The sequence below is a fragment of the Parasteatoda tepidariorum genome, chromosome 2 (genome assembly GCF_043381705.1).
Source record: "Parasteatoda tepidariorum isolate YZ-2023 chromosome 2, CAS_Ptep_4.0, whole genome shotgun sequence".
Lineage (NCBI taxonomy): Eukaryota > Metazoa > Arthropoda > Arachnida > Araneae > Theridiidae > Parasteatoda > Parasteatoda tepidariorum.
The window spans coordinates 69,929,797-69,955,349 of NC_092205.1; the positions used below are offsets into that span (position 1 = coordinate 69,929,797).

Here is a 25,553-nt window from a genome sequence, read left to right on the forward strand (position 1 = left end):
TATATAGATAGATAAAAAGCACCCCGAATAAATTTAAAAAAAAGAGCACCTTTAAGCACTTTTTAAAAACGCTACTGACTTGTACTCAGTTTCGAAATATTATTATTGAATATGATTTATCTTTATTTATGATTTGAAAAATTGTGCTTTAAATTTCTGATAGTGAAGAAATTATTTTGGAATTATTTTATTTACGAATTCCATTAATGAATAATACTAAATTCACAAATGTTTATTATTTTTATTTATTTATTTTTATATTAAACTAAAGAATAAATGTTTTTCGTATTTCCAATATTTAATCTAACAAATATTAATATTTAGTACACATAAATAGCACTAGGACAATATATTTTGTATTCAAAGAAAACAGGAAAAAAATAAATTTTATTATTAGCTTTCTCAAACTCTTCATAAAAGTTGCTAATATTAATTCTTTTTCAAAAAATCACAAGGTTCAAAAAATATTTAATGAATCAGGATATTGAAAAACGCCTGCCAAACACTGCATTGATGCTATAATCGTTCTATCATGTTTTAGTCTAATTTGATCAATATTGTGTTGCATAATGACAAAGCACCCCAAAATGTTTATCACAAAAAAATTTGAAAATTAATACACTTGCAGAAGCAGAGGGGAAAAAAAGACAACAAATGCTTTCAACTAAATTCTTGTTAGACTGTCAAACTAAAAAGTATGCTCGAACACATTAAAATCATATGATTTGATACATGACACAGCAATGGTTTATAAAGCTAAACATATACTTATGAAAATTAAGTAATACTTCTTTTTTAAATATTTCTCTGATAAACAAAAATAGTACTATAGATAATTTTAAATACAATTCTCTTTAGAAAATATAACTCGTAAATGAATATAACAAAAAAATACATGATATGAATACAGGCCTTAATCTCTCCAAGTTCACAATCACAAATCCCTAATACACGCACAAGTGTTCTATATGTTACCTCGGAAGCCTATCTTTCACACACTGAGCCACACCAGCTTCAAATCTATTTCAACACAGATGTAGTTTTGAATTTTTTAAAAAAATAAATTTTTTCTTCATAGTCACATTTGAAGAGAACAAACACCCCTTTGTGCAGATGCTAAGGCAGTTTTGAAGTGATGTCCGTTCAGACAATGGTCTATGATATGTTGGATTTTATACAATTGGGTTTCAATGATTCTGTATAAATGCTTTAAAAATGAAAACTCTCATCCCGGGAGGAATGAGTTTTTTTTTTTTTGTTTCTCTAAGACTGAAATTGTATTGCCTTTTGGCAATTTGAGTCATTTTGGAAATGAAACATATAGTTTCTCATTTATGTCAATGTTTTAGATCATCGTCAGAGCCACTGGCATCTTCGTCATCTGTCATAACTGTTACGAGGGTACCGACGGCTTTTCCGAGATTGCCTGCCATATGTAATAAATTTCCAACACGTGCAGAACCTAGGATAAAGTAAGTAAGTTTCAATTTTTTTTCCACATTCATGCATGATAATAATAGACAATTACAAGGTGTGTTTGAAAAATTTGATGAATAGTCTATTAAAATGTAACGAAATATAAGATACAAACAAAATACCTAGACTAGCATTGAAACTAATTGATTTAAAATTTGTGTGTATTTTTACTTTGCATTACAACTGCATTGTTGTTATTTTTACTGACTGTCTTAACCCCTTAACAATCGGTTAATTTTCAAAAAAACAGTCATAAAAGTGCCTTTTTTTTTGTATTACGTATTTGATTAGTATTGCAACTAGTTTAAAATAAACTATATACAATTACCTTTAAAATACCCTGTTACTGCCATAGAAATAAAATGTTTTCCGGGCAAAAGAAATTTATTAGTTTTATTCTTATTGGCGCGTTACTACTGAACACTCCACCCGGTCAATATCACGGCAGCGAGAAATAGTGGACGAAATCTCACCCCGTCATTTTCACGGGAGCGAGAAGGAATGCCGTTCAACTATATAAAAACTTTACTTACTACTTCAGAAGTGCCAACTATTGCGATTTATTGGTAATTATTAACAGTTTTTAATCAAGATTACGGTGTTTTAGTTGAGTAATAAAAATTACTGTTTTTGAGAGAATTTAAAAAATGCGTTAAAAATTATTTCTTTTCCCTAACAACCAAGAATTATGAAAGTTCATTGTTTGCAGAGAATAATCATAAAAAGTAACACTTAATTGCTATGTTTTAATATTTAATAGTAAATTCATGCATAATATTAGGTATATACCATAGAGCTGTTGTAAGGTAGATCGAACCTGCCGTACAGGATAATTTTTGTTTCAATAATAAAACCACGTGATTGATGCACGATTTGAGGGGGAAGTTTTTCTACCTTCTGTATATCCTTGTTATTTAAATGGAAGAAACTCACCCAAATTTTAACAAAAAAATCTGAAAATAGGGTTGTTTGCTGTTGTACATTTGGTAGTGAAAAGAGGGTTACGACACATTTCATCTGTAAGTTATCGTCTTATCAATCTTAACTACCGATCTTATCATTCTTAACAATTTCTGGCATGCACTTTATTCATTCTAAAATCTAAATTTATACTTTTAAAACTATCTTATAAGTGAATATAAACATCTAAGAAAACTAATTAACTATAAAGTAATGATTAAATAGAACTATTTATTAATTCTTCAGAGGACATTTGTTTTTATCTTGGCTACTTTATGTTGTATTTTTCTATTCACTATAATTCTTTTAAAACAATCAATTCTTCACCTTCAGTTTTTGAGTAGCTTGTTTTGAGTTAACTAGTTCATGAAATATAAATTTGCTCAGAGAGAAGAAGAGTTATGAAAGATCATTACAAAACTATTTGATAGATAGGGCAAAATGTTTAAAATCTTTTAAGCTCTTTGATGAAATCAAATAATCAGATCTTTTATAATTGCAGACCATAGAAGAAGAGCTGTTTATGTCCATTTTTCACAGAAATGACGATTAGATAGCCTTATGTTGCATTTTCACTAAGTTCTGATAAATCAATAACGTGAAAAATTGGCTCTCCTCAAAAATCATTACACAGCGAATATGAGTTGTACTGTTAAGAAACCCTTCACGTGAAATTACTTAAAGCTAATTTGAAAAGTTGACATCTCCGCTATACCTTCACTAAATTCCGTGTGTCTGCATTGCAGTTTTGCCCTATTGATTTCTATACAATACTTCATTTTGCAGAAACATGCCATCTCACAATGATTGTACGTTTGATTGGTCCTAATGCTCACATTCATTGAACCGCAGCGATTTAGATGCACAACTGTACAAAATACTGCACCTTATGTGCTAGTACTTTTAACAGTAAAATCCATTTTTGGTGTTAAATTTTACGGAACAAAAAATCTGGTATGTTGCAATTTTTACGGTAGTTTTTTCCGTAAAATAGTTTAATCACTGTAATTAATTAAATATTAAGCTCTTAACTTTTTACTATAATTTGATCTAGAATTCTTTACAGTATGGGGATTTACTGTGTCCTCCATACTTAAACTACATTTATGAGCATAATGTATTTATGTGCACTTAAGTATCTTAAAAGTATGGAATTTATATACGCCTAAAGAAGGTGAAATCCCAGAGCAAATGATTTTTCTAAGAAGTGATTGATTTTATGAGATATTCATCTGAAACATGTTTCAGATTGAAAGATTTTTCAGATGAACTAATGATTCCCTGCTTATTGTTTGGGTAGCAACATGCATTCACACAGACCTGAAATATCTAATAAAGTAACCAGTCAGATCTTCAAACCTGAATCCCATCGAGTATGTGTGGGATGTTCTTGGCAGAACAATTACATGTATCCCTTCCTCTTCCACAACCTCCACGGCTAAAAGCTGCTTTACTGAGGAAGATTTATTGTATCTACACCTCCCAAACAGCATGAGATTCTGATATGAGACTTGCATTGCCAACAAAAGCAACGTCATACCCCAAATAAAACCCAACTACAAGGGCCATTTGGCTACTTGATTTTTTGACTATTTTGCTGAGATGCCCAATCACTCACAATCTTGATTTTGTGTCATTACATTTTTTATTGTTTTATGTACTTTCATACAAAATTTCACCTGATTTGCAAGGGCCCTACTTACTAGGTCCTCAGTGATTCAATGTTTTATTTCTGCTGTATAAGTGATTATTTTTATCTTGCTTACGGAGTCTTATTTCCCTATACATTCTCAATATAACCAGAACTATATTTAACCAGCTTACACTGCTGTGATTGGGCTGATTATGCTCGAGTCCTGGAACATTAAGGAAATCTAAAGGAATACAATCTCTTGTTTAAATAATAAACTTTCCATGCATCATTAAGCATGAGTGCACTACTGCATGCAAGTAAAACCTTTAAACTAGTCAAAAACTGAATAATAAAACCAATTTACATTTATAACAATGAGCTAATTTTTTTTCCTTCTAAACACTACATTTAGATTTATTTTTAAAATATGAAACGAAACAATTATTCACTCACAAGTAAGATTATGTAATTTTCAACTTTTGCTGTAAAGCCACAAGTTACTGATACCATTCAACGACATCATTGAAACGACACTGGTAAGCATAAAAAAGGGAGACATTGTTATTTGAAATAATTGAGGATTTTCACAGGTAAAAAAATAACTGGCTTTCAATATAATTTGAGTGCATCGACAAACAGTATGAAGCAAAAGTCTACCCTATAAAGGGTCAACTAAAACTGCAAATTCTTATCACGCGAATAATGAGAAACATAGTGGATACAGATGTTAACCTTCTCCCATTCCTGTATATAAGAATTCCTGCAAAAATACGGTTTCTGTCAACACATGTTTGCGTAGAAGTTAAGGAAACATTTACACTTAGAATAGGATATTATTTAAAACACAAACTTTACTAATTACAAAGATTATAGTCAGATATGCATAATATGTGAGAACATCATTTTTAGTGTTACTATATTTTTAGCATTAGGAGTATCCTACTCATTAAAGAAAATAAAACAGTCAAAACTCTTCTCTATTCTAATGTGCAGTACCATCTAGCAGATATTGATATGAGAATTTTTTCTCTGCTTTGCGCAGTTGCACTTTTCCAACGATTACATTTGACTTTCAGGAATCCTAGTATCAGGGATGAGTTTTATCCACTTTTTTCAATTTAACAAAAAAAAAATTTGATTTTACCATTTTTTTCTACTAATGCAGGCATGATTTACAATTACATTTACATGATCTGAAATCACACTTAAAAATTCATATCATGTCATTCACATGATTTAAGGTCACACATTTCAATTAGTATTTACCTGATTTAGGATTGCACATGTGCTTCATACATTAAAAATTTTATATTAAACATCGCAATTCTTATTCAAACTATTTAAAAGCTACTATTGTGATTCATGTTCACGTGACTTAAAAAATATACATCAAAATTATTATTCACAGCATTGAAATTAGTATACAATCTATTTTAAAATCAAACATCAAGATTTATATTCATTCTCGTAATTTTTAAATTAAATATTGAGATTCTTATTTGTCTGATTAAAAAAAATCACACATTAAGATTCCGATTTACATAAGTTAAAAAATAAATGTTTAGTTAAAATTTCTAATTGTTATTTTCTATTAAAACATTGATAATATTCTAAGGATATATATACTTCCTACATAAATCTTGTTCAAATTTCAATTATTTTTAAACAAATTTTGTCTAACTGAGGTGGCGAGGCAAGTGTTTCAACTAATTAAAACAGTTATTTGCTTACCGAAAGTTTTTTTAATTGAGACTTTGTGTTCACAAAAAGTTTTTCATTTTATCCATTTTGGGAACCCTTGCCTTTAAAAAAGAAAACATTACTCAATAATATGAATTTGCATACTTTTAGCTCAATTCCTTCATGTGAAGGGTTTACTTTTGCTTCATACCTTGCTTTTAAACTAACATCTTAGATTTAATAATCACAATCATTTCAATCGACACATGTTACACTAAATAAAATCAATGATATTAATAAAACTAAATGCAATTTAAGATAGATTCAGTAGAAGGAAGCAAGAAAAGTAGTTATAATTAGGAGATAAATCACTGATAAGAGCCAGTAGCAAGAGTCAGAAAAGGAAAAAAGGATAGGTAGCCACCACAAGAAATTCCTTATTGCAGAAGGTGAAGTGTTATCCTATGCAACTCAGCTAAAAGCATATAATTTATCTAACTTACTGATTTTTTTTTCCTAAATAAATTATACAGAAGACTATGGCTCATTCACAGATATTTCTGCTTCTTGCTTGGATTCTACGTTCATAAAAATTTTCAGTAAGAAATTTGAATCATTGCAATAGAAAAGTAAAATAGAATCAATAGCTAACAAAACAATGTTTACCAGTATGATCAACTAATTGACCGTTTCTCCTAGGTGCTTGTTCTACAATGACTGTGCGATTCCAAGATGGATTAGGGGAACCATACCCATTGTTTTGAGGATTTCCTCTTACTGGTACTGGTTGAGGCTAAAAAATAATTAAGAATTTATAAAAAACTCCACATTTCGGAATTACGAAATGATACATTGGGTCAATTCCTCGACACAGAGCTTTTGGAGCTAACTCCAGACCATTCAAAAACAAACTTTAAAAGTTTAATAGGTTTCCATCTTAAAAGAAGAGTGGGAATATTCTTCCCATCTCTTTCTGCTATGAATAAACCGTTTTGTGTAGAATTCAATTGTTTTGAAAATAAACTTTTCATTTTAATGCAAAATATTCCCCATTGTTACACCAGCAATATTTTTTGTCACTTTTTCATCAAAATAAAAGTTTATATGAAATATACATTTAGAAATTGAGGATTTGATTGGTGCATTAAAGTAGAACTATCTAACTCCATTCAGTAGGAATGTTCCCTAAGTTTGCAAAAATCTTAATCTTAGTTGTATTTTAATACTCTTTAAATTTTTTATTGCAGTTTAATTTTCTGAAAGAAATATTCAAAATATAGATAAATAATTAGCCTTAAACAAAGAATAATGACGTCATACTGTTAAACTATTAACAACCCTTAATAATAAACTTCACAAAAGTTGAAGAAGCTCCAAAAAGCTCAGTGCTGTGGTACAGACCCATTCTCAAATGTTTCAAGATATTCTACATTAAATCCAAATTTTTTACCAATAAAATATAACAAACAATAAGTAATTATTAGCTTAACACATAAAAGATAGAAGCCTTAAATTTCCACAAACTTCATAATTCTTGATAGATAATTTTATAATTACTTTTGCAGTGAGAGATATTTGATTACTTCCATATTTTTCTATCTTTCCTTATGTATATATATAATCTAATTGCCTGGTCCTAAACTGCTTTCATTTTTTTAAAATCAGATATGTTTGATTGAAAAATAATTAACCCTCTGACTGCTCATCCCGCGATTTCTACGGGCAACTCAATTGTAGCAAAATCTGCTCATCTCGCGATTTCCGCGGACATGTATTTTTCTTCCTTTATTGATGAGCGCATCCTGTTTAAGCAGTATTAGATGTTTAATTTATGTTTTGACCAACAGATGTCGTTAGTTGTCCACTAAATTGCCGAATTTGAAGGCGCGTAGTGTTACAGTGCAAACTTCACATTTTGCCGCTATTTTCTTATCAGAAATGGCTGCTAGAAAACGTTCAGCGGTTGACAGAGTGTATATTCCTGATTCAGATTCTGAAAGCGATTTTAGTGTGCTGTATGCTGTTCAAGAAAAGATGCAAATGGCAAAAAAATTCGCAAGGAAACACCAATCTGGTGTAAAGACTGAAGTTGAACTTTGCCTTGAACCCTGCTTCAAACTCTATCATACTAAACTGCATTTCTAAGGTATTTCTTTCTCGGTGCCTTATGTATTCTTAAATTTTATACATTTGACTTTTTTTATATTATGCAATAAATAGAAATTAACAGTAATTCAATTGAAATTAATTTTAAAAAGAATCATTTTGGTGATAACATCTAAAATTAGTTTTTCTGACAACTTAGTTTCACATGATAAAAATCCACATAAAAAAAATTTTTCTAGAAAGAAAAAAATGCATTTTTCAATTCTCCAATATATATAGATTTGAAATATGCAATAAAAAAATATGCAATTTTTAAAGCGATTTCGTTCCAAAAATTGAGCAGTCAGAGGGTTAATGGATAAAATCTTTAGGTATTATGTTGGCAGATTTCTTCAAACCTGAAAACAGTGGGCCAAAAATTGCGTTAGTGATAACAATAGATAACCTCGTGTTATAACTAAAGGGCTGCGCAAGTCAAGCCCTCTCAATTCATTCATTTTTGTTTTGGTGAAGATGCATATTGCTGCATATTTTTTTCTTTGCTTACAAGGTATGCCTACTACAGAAGATGATGTATTAGCATATTTTCAAACTCGTGACCATGTCATAAAAAATAAAAAATTTGTGTTAATGAACACAATATACTTCTGTATTTAAAAACAAATAAACAATTACGATTCAACGTCAAAAAATTTTGTGAAATAAGTTTGGTAGTGATTCAAATTTTAATACTTTCTTCCTTTTTCATGCATCAAGTTATGTTTGTATTGTATATTTGTCTGTACTGATTATAAATAGACGATATTTATAATCAATTACAATGTGAAAATAAATTTGGCAACGTGCCGTTGAAAACGGTGTCAAGATTATACATAAATATCAAGGATAATAATAATTAAAAAATACTCTTAAAGAATCTACCTAGCCTAAAGGCAGAAAAAAAAATTTTACTCCTTTTTTTTTAAAAAATACCATAAGCAAAAATGCACTTAAATAACATACTTCATCTAAGAGTTGCCTGAGACGATGTAATTGTGCTTCTAATTGTCTGTTATGATCTTCTAATATTTGCATTCGAGCTTCTAGACGTCCTTTATGCTGTCTGAGTAATTTTGCTTCAGCCAACATTTCTTCATCTCTGCAGGGCGTCATGGGTGTCTGCTCTTCCTCCTCTTCTGTAACGGTAGGAGAAACGCTTCTACTACCTCTAGAGCCTCTAAGTCTTTCATACTCTGACTGCAAATGCCTGTAAATAAAATAAAATAACTTCATAAAAAGACACACTGAAGAAAGGGACTGATCTCTAAATTTTAATTACATTTATTTGTATCTTATATAATCTTAAAGATTCTTTGAGAATAATTAAATTAATCAGTCTTTCTGTACCTGTTTTCTTCCTCAAGTTCGTTAATCATTGCTTCTAGCTCTTCTCTTTGTTCAGCGTCAATGGATGCCATAATTTGAGCTGGACTACGAGGCTGAAAATACAAAACAAATAAATTATACAGTTTAAATCGATTTTATTTTAAAGATTCAATTTAACATGCACTAAATGTGTCACAAAAGTTACTAATTAAACTTTAGCTTTTCTTCAGTAGATCACAGCTTGTTCTAAAATGTTGAGCTAAGTGAGAGGACAATTTGGTTTTAGGATTGGTTGAGTCAGAATCTCTGATTTAGTGTAATTCTTTTTTCAGACTACACATGGTCCCTGATAATGGATACTTTTGATCCATATTGGACAGGAAGTTCAGTACAATTCAGTACAGACTACACATGGAAGACTACATGGAAGTTCAGTACAGACTACACATGGTCCCTGATAATGGATACTTTTGATCCATATTGGACAGGAAGTTCAGTACAAAACTTGAAAAAAATTATGTTGATGAAAATGTAAACATTTGAGTGTAAATGAAAAATGAAGTGTTTGTGTGATTGGGACACATTTAGGGCATCTTCAAAACTGAAGTATACATTGATCAAATTTAAGGTTAAAACAATACTGATTATGTTTTTTGATGTTTGTGCTACAAAATAATTTAACTCAAAAACAGCAGATCCACTACAACTGATGCTAGAGATGAACTAGGACTTATATTAAAAACCTACAGATCAATAGAATTTTTTGTGCAGTGATTGAGGTTTAATAATTTAGACAAAAATTTAACATGTTAAGTCGAGATCTCCAAAGAGAGAGCCAAATATAATATATTATTGAGATTGCTTACAGGCGGATCTAGGGATATGTTTTTTAAACTTAATCAAACTTTTTATGTTTAATAGCTTAATCAAATAGATTTTCTTATATTTAATTTAATTCAAAATTTATCAGAAAGTAGATGAAAACTTCAAAAAGAGCCTGAGACTAAAGACTTCCATCACTTAATAGTCCATGCCCTAATCGATCTCGGTTTAAGGCTGCACAACATTTCCTGACAAGAGTTTCAAAGTATGTTAATTTGGAGGAGATCCAAAAATAACATACTTTATCTGTCCATATCGGATATGCAAAAAACTGATACTAATAATGTGTAAATGTTTATGGAGACAACAATCACAAATCATCAATAATTCTTTTTTAAAGAAAAATACTCCATAACTTTCGGGGGAGACGCGGTATTAAACGATAACTATTTTTTAACAAACTGCAATCACTATGATTTAAAAACTTTTATTAACATAGAAAATAAAAGCCTAACAAAAAATTACAACTAAAATCCTCAAATATAATTTTAAAATTGGTATTTTTAAAATGAAAAAAAATTTTAAACTCATTTTAATACCCAATTTATATTAAAATAAACATGGTGAAAAGTTCCACGAATTAAGTATCAGAATATTTTAATATACTATTAGAAGAAAATCAATCAATTACCACTGGTAAAGCTATTTCACCACTCAGTGTTTGGCAATATTGTGCTATTAGTTGATGCTCATCTTCACTTCTGAAAAAATAAAAGGGAAAATCCATACAATTTCTTTTTTACAGTACACCCTTGATAAAAATAAATTAGATCAGACTACTGTAAGAACACTTTATCTAAAAATATAGTTGTATTATAACTTACGAATCTGGTGTAGAATTACTTCTTGCTCTCAACTCTACTTCTGCCAATCTATTAAAGAAAGCAATTAAATAAATTAAATTTGAGAAAAATAATGTAAAATTAAATCAAAAGTCAAATTTTAAAGCAATTGTTTAATTAATTATTAAATATAATTGAAATTAAATGATAGTTACACTTAAATTCAAAGTAAGCTGAATAATATAAAGTTGGAAATGAAAAATATATAGATATAATAGCTATGTTGATTACAGAGAAGCTAAAATATTTAACTTTCTTTAATAATTTTTTCTCTTAATAATAAAACACTTATTTTTCAGTCTTAAATAACCTCTATTTTAATCACCATTTCAACTGCAGCATTTCAGTAGAAAAAAAATAGAGATTGAGGTCTCAACATTAGCTTAAAAATAATCAAAGAAAACAGGTTAAAATTTATTACTACTGAATATTCGCTTCCATTTTTTTATATTTATGAAAATAATTGATTAGTTAATAAAGATCTATCTGAAAACATCACATTTTAATGAGGGGGTGTTCCAATTTGATTAAAAATTAAGAAAATTATGCAAGAAATTGAAAATATAATGAAAATAATATAATAATATTTATAAAATAAAAAGTTTAATAACAAAATTAATACTAAAAATATATTTGTTCAAAACAAATATAATTATGACAGGATATTTACAAAAGGAAATATTTTAACTTAACAAAAAAAAAATTCTTGCAAGACTAGTAAAAACTGATCGATTAATTATTTCACTAAATGTATAAATAGTTAAAGCTTAGTGCATTAATCATTATGAGTGATACAATTAGCCAGATTCTAAATTCTTTTCAACAACTGTTTATATTAGTTTTTTAAAAAAATTAATAATAATTTTCTACCTGCTTGCATAAAGTTCCAGCCTAGAGTGCATTTCTTGAGATGATAAAGTGTGTTGGGGCGATGGCGCTGGACTTTCAAGATCATCACCTTCAAGTACAGTCTGAACTGGAAGATAACCAAGCCTTTGATGCTTCTTGAAGTAACGTTTTGATTTGAATTTATTCTTCATGATTTTGGTGAAATCACGCACATCCTCTCCAGAGGTGGTCTGAAAGTCAATCATTTTATTAACAAGAAGTGAGGAAGATTGGTTATATTAGTAGCAAAAAAAATTTTGATCTAAGTCATGAAAAGAAAATCAAAAGCAGTACATCATCCTTTGACATTCTCCTCAAACGTGGTCTGAAAGTCAATCATTTTATTAACAAAAGTGAGAAAGATTAGCTTTATCAGCATCAGAAAGAATTTGACTCGAGTTATGAAAAGAATGACAAGAAATGCACAGACTGAACATTATCAGTACATTAACCTCAGGTTTAAGCACAATATCTCTTGACCTACAAATACAACTGACCTACAAATGCTTAAAAATGTGACTTAAACATTAAATTAATTAGTTATTTTACCTTGTTGAAAATGTTTTTAGTACTTTTACCTTACACACAAGTTTTCAAACTACCATTTAAACTGCATCATATATCTAAGAGAAGCAGAACTTTACTAACACTGAAAAAAATATGAAATTAATAATTCAAAATAGATACCTCTATAAAAATTAAGGAGCTGATTTTGAAAAGAAGTTAAATGACAATAAATCAAAAAGTTACTTTCTGCATTGAAACAGACCATTGATTAGAGGACAATAGAGTTAAAGTTAATAAAGTAGCATAGATTGTGTCAAGTTAGTTTGCAAACAGGTAAGAGTTGGCCTTTCCCAGCATGAACTTTCATTATTAATAAAAGAGAGTTTTTTTTAGATGCAACACATTTTTGAAACAAAACTACTATGTCGCTTTTTATTTAAAACATTTCTAAATAAAGTTTTATTGTTCAGAAAGGCAGACTATTTTGATAAAATTAGCCATTACAGACTCGATACTACAGTTATAACAATTAGTTTAATTACACCCAAATGCGCTTCCCTTTCAGTGTACTGTTTTGTTTTTGTCACTCAATTCCTTATCAAAGTGAAGTCTTTAGTTGATGATCATCAAAGTAATCTTCATAGTAACAAGGATCGAATAATTAGGGAGGGGGGGAGTGGCAATAAATTTTAAGTGAATTATTTGTTAGATAAACTATGACATGTATTAAATTCATATTTCAATAACCAAGACATATTTTTACAGCAGAAGATATAATATTCATACATAAACGAAATACATAAACAAAAAAACAACTCACAGCAGTACAGTATTCTTGCATGGGATGTGTTAGTTTGTGATTCTTTGCTTTTCTACCAGAGAAAAAGCAGCCTTGACATAAATCAAAGTTGAAGCACTTTAAACATCTATATCTGTAAAATTTGAAAACACATGATTAAACATCTTATACACCCTTTATCATATAAATACAAAAATAAAATGGATTTTAAATCAGAAAATAATAGAAAACATTGAAAAATATATAAGTTAAAAATTTAGAGAAAACATCAAAAATAATTTTTAAAAAATATATATAAAAATAAAATTAAAAAGTCTGAAAACAAAATAATTAAAAGATATAATCTTGTCATCAACTCAAACAATTACATCTGCAAAAATGAGTGCTTTCTAATATTGTATCAATATAGCCAAATCAAAATATGTCAATACAATAGTATGAGGAGTATCCAAAAAAATTTAAACAAATACAGAACACATTAAATAAAAATGAAAAATTAGGCGAACATTAAGTAAAACATATTAAATACTTGCAGCCTAATAAGCAGTAAATAGAACTTAATAATTCTCTTGCTTTTCTCACTTTTTTATCCTTTGTGTTTTTATTGTGCTATATATATATATATATATATTATACAGCTTAAGATAGAAATACAATACTTATGAAAATCGAAGATTTCAAGTTGCGACAACGCCACGCTGCTAATGTCACANATATATATACAATTTGGCTAAGAACCTAAAAATGCATTCAATACTAAAAAGCAAATTATTAAACATTTTCCACATTACTTAGGCATTGTATACAAAGCCAAATAACAAAGTGTTAAAGTATGAAACATTTTATATTTTTAATTAATACAATCATGATTAATTAGTATTAACTGAAAGTAATTTCTTAGTGCAGCAAAGAGGTTTATGTTTTATTTGTTTTCCTAGAAAAAAAAGGATACATTTAAGGTAATCACTATGTATTATTAATAGTTGCTTACATTTAAGTCTTAAACTCAAGAAAAAGGATGGCGTTTATGACTGTTTCTTCAGTACACCTACCCAAAATAAATTTTCAAGTTCGTAAATTATCAACTGCAGCTACAGATATTCCATACTTGATGTAGACATGAATGAAAAGCACATCAAAAAAATTTTTTTATGAATATGGAATTATTTGAAAAGCATCAAGTAGTAATCAGATATACCTGAATCCTACAATCGGGTACTGTTTGCAAATATTACATTTCGCTTGATGCTTTGCTGTTTCTGCTGCAGCCATCCGATGAAGAACTGGAAGCCAAACAAGGGACTGTGGTTCTTGTTGTAACCACGTCAAAAAATGACTAGCTTGAATTTCTTTCTGGTTTCCAGCCTAAGAAGAAGTAAAACAAACACTTTCAGATATGTTTCATAATTTAAACAGAAAGTTCAAACAGTATTAGCAGTCAGGAAAAACTAAATATTTTGTAGTGAACTACAACTACTTTATTACAAAAGTAGTTAACTACTTTTGAAATGTAGTAATTTCTTTTAGGAGACAAACTTTGCAGAAGAACTTAATTTATACCTATGTTCAAAATGGTTTTGTATAAAAAAAAATGGCTTATTAAAATATGAGGTATTATAAAGATATATTTATTCATGTTTACATAAGCCAGTTAGTTATTCTAATTCCTTAATTATGAATTTCTTCTTTTAACTTTGTACTTTTATACCTTTCTCGGCAGAGAATATTTAATTAAAGGATAAAAGATTTATGATTTCGTCAAGTGCTTAATGCTCTTTTATGTTCTCTAAGAAATAAAATAAACAAATATTACAAGACAAAATATGTTTCCTATTATATTCCTAACGTGTACATATTTTTTAGTGTTTCACAAATATTGAAAATATAGTGTTTGAAGGCATGAATACAAATTAAAGACAAAGGACTTTGAAAAAAAAACTTTTTGTTTTAACAGGAAAAGTTTACACATTATAAAAAAATATCTGTTATCTTATTTCTCAATCACACTAAAGTAAGTATTTTACACCAGCCAGGACAAATCAATACTATCATCATGAACGTAATGTCAATTTCCATATTTATGAAAACCGAAACAGAGCTGCCACTGAGGCAAGACTCTAAAAATAGCCACTTTAGTTGCTTCATATATGAAAAATAGTTTCCACAAGCATAAAATAGCTGATAAAATACCCTTTCTTCTCTAGCATATTTTTACAATATTGTTTTTTTTTTTCCAATTTTGCAAAGGAAAATCTGAGAAAATTGTATCATCATTTTTTTAATTGCTGAAGAAGATTAAAGCAGTTTTTTTAACCATCTCTAAACTGTTGATACATAAGCCTAAACTGTTGATACAACAAGTTTAGGCTTATGTATTCTAAACTGTTGATACAACAGGTTAGTACTAAAGAAATTCTAAAGAATTGATTTATAGCACTAATTAAATAAAATACATACACAATAAAAAGGTCAAATAGATATTTTTCTTTCAAAAAAAATTTTTAAAGTAAACAAATAACTTTCATTCCTCTATTTGAATAAATGCATTTCCTAGTAACAATTTAACAAGCTTTTCACACCTCTTTGATCCTGTTATACAATCATTTGAAAAAGAAATTGATCTAAAATTTAAATTTAAAATTTAGAAACCAATTTCTGAAAATTGTCAATTTAACCACAAAAGAACATACCAATTTAGTGTTTAACATTTCCTAAAAACAAAATATTGTGCATGAAATAAAAGAGAAATTATTATTTACCTTTTCAAAACAACTTCTAACACTTGGTTCTATGTTACTGCCTCCAAAGGCAGCAATTTCTCCAAGTAGTCGAGGTATCTAAAACATAAGAAAATTAAATTAGACTTACTGCAATTTATCAATCAAAAACCAGATTTAAACTTATAATAACTATTTGAGATAGGCAATGTAAAAATGTCATTTGAATTATAATTACTCTCAGAATAACCATTCAAATAATATTGATTCAGATACATATTTTATTATTGAAACTGGTAAACCTCTAATTAAGTTAATTGCTTACTTTTGCAAAAAATATTAAATCTCAATATAAAAATATTTAAAATGAAAAGCAGTTGCTCTTTTTATACTTTTTATTTTTAATTAACATTTTTAATCAAAACTTTACTTTTTAAAGTGAAAATATTGCATAAATAGGACAGAATATATGCAATACCTGTACACAGTCATGTAATAACAACCCTAGTTTTCTTTCATCTGCACAACCATTTACATCAGCTATCAAACAAAATAAATCTAAAAAGAAAAAAAAAATCAATATTTTTATTAAATACACATACAAATATAATAATAATGTTCTGGCAAGTGGAAAAATATCTGTCGATGCACAGTAAGCCAAATAAAAAGCAAAAGAGATGAATAAATCATGAACTAATAATATGATTTTCTGTACTGATAATTTGATCAAATTGGTCAAATGGTATTTAAACAATGAAAATTCTGTTGTTCAGAAACTATTTGACAGATTCCCATTAAATTTTAGATTTTGTCATTTAAAAGGATCTGAAAATTCATACACCTAATAATTAATAATTGTTTTTGCTTATTATTACAATAAATATAAATTAGAAAAAATATCTTAATAAATTATATTTTACATTAAACTTATTATTGGATAATTGTGTTAAATAATTGTGTTACTGTTGTTTCGAGTCCATGAATTTTCAAAGAATGTCGAAAACCTGTACGATTCCTACTGCTAGCATTAGTGCCTCTTGATTATAGAGAACAGATCTTAGGTAGTCCTCAAGTAAATATAATTATATTAAAAAATTTTGAAATAGTTTAATAAATACTGAGAAAAACTTAAAAAGTGAAATTAATATTAAAAATACAAAATTTTTGATCTTTTCATGACTAAACTATATGAACTGAATTTTCAAATTATGGCTATTCTAAATATTTTGAAAGTCAAGAATTCAAACCTGGAAGAGAAAAAAAATGTGTGCTTAATCGTAGAAAAGAGGTTTTTGGACAGATATCTAAGCTTAGAATGTCATTTGACTAATTGAGTAACATATTTAAATTTATCCCTTTAAACCATTACAAATGCATGCTAGCACACAATAATCTGATCATTAAATATAAAGTCATAAAATAACTTAAGGGAATAATTTTACTCTGTGAGTAAATATAAAATATTTATAAAAAGTGTTTTTATATAACAGAATATGTGAAGCCAAAACTTAATCTATTAAAACCAATATCACAAAGTACAAGCCAAGAGATACATTAAAACTGAGTGAAATGTTTATTCACAATAGTTGCGTTGATAAATTTTCATCCTTTCTATAAATCAAATAAGCAAAGAAATAAAATGACAATTATTTGATAAAATAAGTTCAGGGGTATTAATTCTTAAAAATAATTTATTAAAATTACTCAAAAATGGCAAACCATTATGATACTAAAGTTAATAATAATTTCATTTAAATTGTAAAATATTTTACAATTAAAATCAAATAAATACTGAAATTAATCCAAAATGACAAAACATAATTAAAAATTTGATAAAATACTTTCATTTAAAATAATTATACTTACATCTAAATTTGTCTTCTAAACTTCCACGACTAAGTAAAATAATGCCTACTTTGAAAGATAGAATTCTAATATAACCAGTTCTTGTAACACTGAAAAAAAAGATGACCAATTTTTAATAATAATATTTTTAATAAATTAACTGTGAAATAGCTTAGTAAAACAAAGAAATTTTAGTTTTCTCAAAACTAACATGTAGACTGCTTTTAGGGTAACACCTAGGCAATCTAAGGTTAAAAATAATATTTACTCAAGGAAAAGTTAGAATAAGAAGAAGATTCAGCTAAGTAGGATAAGGAAAACTAGGTAGGATAAGGAATAAGAGCTAACTCGAAAAATATGAAATAAAAAGCGATTATTTATACAGGGGAGAGTTAAAGATGCCTAGACTTCCAAGTCATCCCCATTAAACAAATATATGATGCATATAATTTTTTTAACACATCTGCTTATTGCAGAGAATAGGCAATTCTGTTTGTGGCAAATAATCTGCCATTCTGTTTAAGGGTGAGAAAATTCTATTTATGGCAGAAAATCTGCAATTCTGTTTATGGCTGCCATAATCAGCAATTTGTTTATGGCAGAGAATCAACAATTTGTTTATGGCAGAGAATTGGCAAACAACAGAGAATTGGAAATGCAGAAGATGCCATACACAATTAGATTCCCTTGAGTTTGCTGCCATAGTATAGGACTATTGCCATAGAATTCAGTTTCAAACAAGCTGTGCTCATAAAAAGAACTAAAGCCGAATTTGTAATTCTATGTTAAGGGCAATTACTAAACTGGATAATTATAAATGAAATATAACAATAATGCCAACATAAATATTGTCCGGTTTTTAAGTTATGCTAAACAATATAGATTTAGTTAGATCTTTTACACGTAAGTTTATAATTTCTCAGATAAAGCATTTATGTCTTTAAAACAAAGAAACACCAGATACTTAAGACAATTTAATCATAAAATATTAAAAAAATTATTTGCATTATTTTTAAATTGAAACTATTTAATAATTTTGCCCAAGATAAAAAAAAATACAGAAGAAGTAACCCTATATATTTTACTTAAAGCAAAAGTTTAACATTGAAAATTGCAACAAAGTCAGTGCTGTCAAACCAGTGCTTACAATGACAGCTTTTCCATAATACATAAATTACCAAAGATAAGAAAATGTGTAAATTAGAAAAACAAAAAGCAATATTCATAAAGAATAAATTGTGAGTATAAAAATGTATGCTTACGTATCATAGAGATTGAGCAACCAATTCAGACACAAATCTAATGAAAGAGGAATATTAATTAAGGAATTATTTTCAGTAGCTATGCCTTCATATATAGTTGAAAGACAAGTTATCATTTCAGGAACGCTAATTAGTTTATCATTCTGTGCTCTCAGTCCATGCTGATCAAAGGCATTGATAGCATTATTCATATTCACCATATCCACTGTAAGAATAAAAACATATCGCACATTATTACAGCATATTATTTACACAAAAAGGAGGAAAGAAAGAAAAAAAAAAGATAAGAAAGATAAACTCACAGCAAACTCTCTTTTGAACAGTTCTCAGCTTCATTGCAGTTCTATAGGCAGAATAACGAATATCATTTAGCTCAGCTAAAATGTAAAGAATAACATATTAAGATCACTTGATTTTAAAGTATATAACAGGAAATAAGTCTTTCATGAAATAATAGAACAAATTATTCTTGAAAAGATTTAAAGTAGTCTTTTTGAACATCAAAATGATTATCCATTGATACTGTTGTAGCAATTTAAAATTAAAAAAAAGATGTAATATAACTTGTAATAAAATAATGTATAGTTAACTTGATAACACTAAGATACACATTATCTAACTTTAAGAAGTAGCATTATAGATTACAAAAGGGTAAACATGAAAAATAAATTGAAATGAATTCCTTTAAAATGTGTGCCTAATGAATAAATATTATAGTAAAATCTTTATCACACACCTTACTTAAATCTTAATATATACGAAAGTGTAGCAACTACAATTAAAAATAATAATTTTACATTCATTTGAGTTTCATTATACGAAGAAAATTTTCGTGGTCTACAGAAAAATGAATACAGCAGTTTGTCTCAAATATTTTAAAGCATTTGTAATTACTAATTATTAATATTCACGAATTTTGAAAATATTTAACAGACATTCAGAAAAGATATGATATCAAAGATAGAATTTTAAAAAAAGATAGAAATAAAAAAATAGATAGAAATCAAAGATAGAATTTTAAAAAAAAGATAGAAAATATAAGATAGAAAAAAAAGATAGAAATCAAAAAATTTATATCAATACTTACCTAAAGAATCCATTAGTTCAATCATTTTTGGATGGTCCCAATGAGTGGTTTCAGTTAAATGACTAAATAAATAAATTTAAAAAAACTTGTGAATAAAAATCCACAATAACAAAAAAATATATAATTGATATTAAACATAACTTACTTAACATAATAAGGCACTTTATTACCAGCAACAGCTCTTTCCCAAGGATGGCTTACTGATGCTAAAAAAAACTTAAAATTAGTACATATGTTTTTTTTCTCCATAATGCAAGATAGTTTGTGTAAAAATATTCAGAGCTCTTTGACATATACAACAATTGGAATTGCAACAAACTTCATGTTTCAGTGAAACTCAGTAAAAGAAATAAAAAAAAGGGGAGACAGAAATTAAAGTTTAAAAAAAATTTGATCTAAATGTTTAACCTGTTCCTCATAAGAAACGAAATGTACATTTATTAAAAAAAAACAAAAAAAAGTGCTAACAAAACTATAAAAAAATGTTGTCACAGATCAAATAAAGAACGAAGCGGATGAAGGCTCATCATTTGCCATCATAAAATGACATTTCAGTGAATATGAATATATTTACCTTGAGATTTACACAGTGACAATAGGAAATAAAAGATTATGCCTTGCCAACAATTTATTGTCAAACGCATGTACAATTGCATAGCTACCAACATGGATCGGAAAAAAATCCAGTAGATTTTTCAAAATAACATAAATTCAAGATAATTGTTGCATAATGTACTAAATATTCTACACATAGGGAAATGAAGAGATTTTTAAAGTCAATGAAATAGAAAGAGTGCAATATTTTCTAGTTATGATTGACATTAAATGAACTTGAAATGTTGTGTAATATGTTTACTCATAATTTTGAAAAGTAATAGGCATTTAATTCATTAAAGATAGTTAAAAGATTTTTCAAGCAATTCAAAAAGAGAGTTCTGAATAAAAATAAGAGCAATTAAGAACAAAAGAAAAGTTTTAAACTGATTTTTATAAATGAGAGTACATTCATTGTGTATTAGTAATACTTATTTAACTACTCAAGCAAGCAATAATCTGTCCAAAAATTTTATTTCAGTAGGAATTTTTCGAGGAAATTAACTCAATTTTAGGAAATTTTCTCAAATGTACAAAAAACAGTTTTTTTATAAAACCAGCAGACCAGGAGCAACTGGCGAAATAGTAGAATTGGCAGCTACGTAATTGTCACCCTCATTAAAAAATACTCATCACTTAGTATTTTTATTTATTCAAATCAAAGTATATCTATGTTCCATAGTTAAACAAAAAATATCTTACCTTCAAAGTGACATTTCTACAAAAATGTCACTTTGAACCTTCATCCATGATTTTTTGTTCTTCAAATATCTGATGTAAGATCGGATATTTGAAAAATTTAAAGGAGCCCTTGCTATCATTACGCTAACCTGTTTTCAATGTGTTTAGACTATATATAGTATTATACTATATTATTTTATTTATACTATAGTATTTGAGGTAAAATATTTCAAAACAGTTTGGATTTGCTTCACCAGTTTTACTGATAATGGGTCATATCTAATAAAATACCAGACAGATATTTGAAACAAGCTTTAAACCTCTAATATATGCTGAACAATTACATACAAAACAATTTCTTTAAAAAAGAACCTTATGCTTGAAATATGTAAAAAAAATTGTAATATGAATGTAAATCAATGAAGCGCAATAAAACTCTAATTTATATATTTGTGACAAACCATTTCAAAAAACGTTCACAAAAAATAGGTTTAAAAAAAGGTAAAAAAACGTTTAAAAAAAATAGGTCCAAAAAAAGGTAAAAAAAAGTTTACAAAAAATACTAACTTACATTTTAAAACTTGGTGTAAAATTGTAATATGAATGTAAATCAATGAAGCACAATAAAACTCTAATTTATATATTTGTGACAAACCATTTCAAAAAAGGTTCACAAAAAATAGGTTCAAAATTGGTAAAAAAAGGTTCACAAGAAATAGGTTCAAAAAAATTTTAAAAAAAGGTTCACGAAAAATACTAACTTACATTTTAAAACAATTGGCGTTAATTATTACAAACATTTAAACAAATTGGCGTAAAATTGTAATATGAATGTAAATGAATGAAGCACAATAAAACTCTAATTTATATATTTGTGACAAACCATTTCAATCAAAGAATTAAAGAAACTGCTTCAAGCAAAGAAACTGCTTAATTAAGAACATAAACTTATACACGTTTATCCTAAGTATTTATTCATTTCTTCTGTAATTTTATTAATATAATTTTAATAATAAATTTGCGTTTTGTTTTTTAAAAAATCTGAATAAAAATATTTTTACTTCTGATATCTTTAGCAGGAACAAATAAATAAAAACAAGCAAATTATTCCCAACTTTTCCATCCTATAATTATACTAAAGTTTTGTTAAAATTTAAAAACATATTTTTCAAACAGTTAACTAGAACAATATAATATTAATAGTGCATAACACACACAAAACTTTAAAAAAGCATTGCTTTTAAGCAGTTTTTTAAAGCTATTTTTCTTTTATAAATTATGACTCATCAGAACATACCACTGAGGAATTGTTGCTGAGCCGATCCTTGATCAATTAAACAGTGCTCCAATTGTTTGCGACGGTCATCCACTGCTAATTGCAGCAGTCTCCAGCGGGTATTCAATTCTTCCAGTCTATTTAAATTGGAATGTGATAGCAAAACATTGCATCCTGTAATTCGAGCAGCTGCCTCATTCACTTCGTCTACATGCATTTGTAAGGGAGCCGTTCTATCTTTAAATGCCTACAATATAAATAGTTAAGTTCTAAATCAAAAAATCCAAATAAACTTCACAATAAATCAATTAAATTAAAGTAGAATAATAACATTTATGTCCCAAGAAAAATACTTAAATAGACAATAGAAGGAATTACGAAATACTTTTCTGTAGTCTCAAGTAGTTTTCTATAACACTATTAGCATTTCTAGTGAAATGAAATATTATTGATAAATCTAAGTTCAGTCTTAGTCTTTCAAAAAAAAAAGCAAGAAAAGAAAGCTTTAATACACATTTAATTGTAGAAAGCTAAACAAGTACAGTTTATTAAAACAGAATGAAAAAATTTTCTTCAAATTACTAGATAAAAAAATAAATTCTTAGTATGCAATTAAACTAGGATTTGTCTCTAAATATCTAAGATCAAAAATTTTACTAAAAACAAGAGGGTTTTAAAAAACTGAGCCTTTCTATAGTTATGATAGGTTTTCACTGTAATTCTGCAGGTGAACTTACAGTTAAGTGCTAACAAATTATACTAGATAAACAAATTACTAGTGCTGTGATAGCTATAACAAGATATACATAAAAATATTTACGTAAAAATAAATTTACAGCAAATGGTTTTCATATGTAACATGTTTTCAGCGAAACTAACATAAAACATGTAGTTGGCATTACTGTAGATTGATACAGCAATAATTCAAATATGAAGACAACATAATTTACGTTAAAAAAAAAAAATTATTTACTTCAGTCAGTCTGTTTTTTAACATAAATATTTTTTCTTAGATACCTTTATAGCTATTGCAAAAAGAGTAACCTGTTTGTATGGTATAATTTGCTATTTAAACATATAAATGACAAAAAATTCAGGATTTACACATATAAACAAATTTTAATACAGCATTGAAATAAAAACAAATCATAAGATAAATGATACTGAATGACACACAAAAAAAAGAAAAAAAAAGAGTAGGAAAAACTGAGTATCACATGAATTGAATGAATTTAAATTTAACACATGTTTAAATTAACTTTTTTTCAACTTCTTATTTCTGAAGAATGAATAGTACAATACGGCAGAAAAAGTATTCTTTACAAATATTACATAACAATTCAAGACAAAATTCTTAAGCCAGAAAAAAGTTAGCTAAGTTTTAAGATGAGCATAATAGCTTAACCCCAGACATAAGATTACAACACTAAACATATTATAAAAAACAAAACATATTTCAGCATATTATTAAGGAAAATAATGTTATTAAATGTTTTGTAAAAGAAAGTTTAAGTACATCATTTGCATAGAAAATACAAATTTACTTGATAAATAGGTAGAAAATAAAACAAAAGTACAGAAGAGGGTTTTACTTTTAATTCATCAACTTGTTCGGGAAGTTGATCGAGCACAAATTCTGAAACTGGAGGCCATTTTGACTTAGCATTTTCAGCAGAATGTAGCCTTGTGTTTAAATCATCCATAGCTCTTTGTAAAGTTTGCATTTTCTAAAACAAGAAACAAAACTATTATATAGAAGTTTCTTGAACACTTTAATCTATCACTGTCAAAAAGAAATAATTTTAGAGTGAGGAAAAAAAATACATTGTACTTATTATAGATGGATAGCATTTATTTATTTGTAGAATATAAGGAAGATAAATTAAATGCATATTACAGTCAAAAATCTAATAAATTCAATAGATGAACTACAAGCAATTTTTCATTTCTAAGCAAAACTAAAATTATTAAAGTTTTTAAAAAAACTACACACAAAACTAGATAAATTGTCCACGGAAATTAAGATTTTTTAAGTTTCATTAGTGAAATTATTAGGGATTAGAACACAATGTAGAAAGACTTGTTTTAGGTTTTTTTAATATAAATTAACATTAAAATAAAATATCCAAGAAGTAAGATCGTTGATGTTAAAATTTTGAAACCCAAGGCAAGTAACATATTGTCCTATGAGATATGCAGGCCCTGATAAAATGGCCTATCATCCTTATAGTTAAATCATAAGTATGCATCATCATATTTCTATTTTCAATTTAGTAAGTAACTTTCCTGGGACCCTGAAACCCTCTTTCATCTGCAACTACTCTTATTTTCACACAGATTCAATCTTAAAAATAATCTATATTCACTGATTAAGTAGTTCAGAAGTAGTTGATAGCATTATGCGAACATAAAATGCAGAAGCAAGACTTAGACAAGAATGAATAAGTTCATTTTATAATTTGATTCAGACTTCAATTTAAATAGGCAATACATTTAGTAATTGTTACTTTAAAGAATAACATTTTATCAGATATTAGGACAACTGAATATTTAAAAGGAAAAATATGCTCTGCCACAAAAAGGAAAAATGAAACAAAAATACTTTGTTATTATTATGGCACAGGGATACGAATATTTTTAAAAACTACCAAGCATTAAAATTTTCAAGAAATATAGTTATGTGCATAAGCAAGCTCAATATCAAAAAATGTAAACAACTACAAATTAATTCTACAACTATTTTAAGAGTAAAATTTCAATTAAAATTTTTTTCATTCTTGAATAACAATTTGTTTAGAACATAAAGACTACTCTAGAGTATGATACTCTAGTTTTTAGATAATAAAACTAAAAATAAAATATACCGGTACTGTAAGAAATGTTGCAATCTTTAAAGAGACCAATACAAATGAAAAAGCACAAAACGAATGTAATCATTTTTATAATGAAAATT

At 27.5% G+C, this 25,553-nt stretch overlaps 1 protein-coding gene across 6 annotated transcripts in view; it reads right to left on the bottom strand.

Moving 5' to 3' along the window:
- Nucleotides 1–535: 535 nt before the first annotated feature.
- The window catches only part of LOC107442807 (dystrophin), a 176,261-nt gene continuing 151,243 nt past the window's right edge, over nt 536–25,553 (bottom strand). For 3 of the 6 annotated variants that reach the window (XM_071177700.1, XM_071177698.1, XM_071177701.1), the window contains 18 exons: nt 24,193–24,327; nt 22,622–22,847; nt 20,195–20,255; nt 20,050–20,111; nt 19,265–19,339; nt 18,963–19,167; nt 17,722–17,810; nt 16,334–16,413; nt 15,898–15,975; nt 14,337–14,503; nt 13,160–13,271; nt 11,815–12,023; nt 10,927–10,974; nt 10,734–10,803; nt 9,242–9,333; nt 8,858–9,101; nt 6,416–6,542; nt 1,181–1,462 (listed from right to left, as the gene is read on the bottom strand). In XM_071177700.1, the coding sequence (XP_071033801.1) occupies nt 1,338–1,462; nt 6,416–6,542; nt 8,858–9,101; nt 9,242–9,333; nt 10,734–10,803; nt 10,927–10,974; nt 11,815–12,023; nt 13,160–13,271; nt 14,337–14,503; nt 15,898–15,975; nt 16,334–16,413; nt 17,722–17,810; nt 18,963–19,167; nt 19,265–19,339; nt 20,050–20,111; nt 20,195–20,255; nt 22,622–22,847; nt 24,193–24,327 (2,205 nt within the window). In that variant the 3' untranslated portion in view covers nt 1,181–1,337. Of the gene's footprint in view, nt 1,463–4,522; nt 4,603–6,252; nt 6,328–6,415; nt 6,543–8,857; nt 9,102–9,241; nt 9,334–10,733; nt 10,804–10,926; nt 10,975–11,814; nt 12,024–13,159; nt 13,272–14,336; nt 14,504–15,897; nt 15,976–16,333; nt 16,414–17,721; nt 17,811–18,962; nt 19,168–19,264; nt 19,340–20,049; nt 20,112–20,194; nt 20,256–22,621; nt 22,848–24,192; nt 24,328–25,553 lie in introns of all 6 variants that reach the window. The other 3 variants (XR_011636173.1, XR_011636174.1, XM_071177699.1) reach the window with 3 other exon arrangements.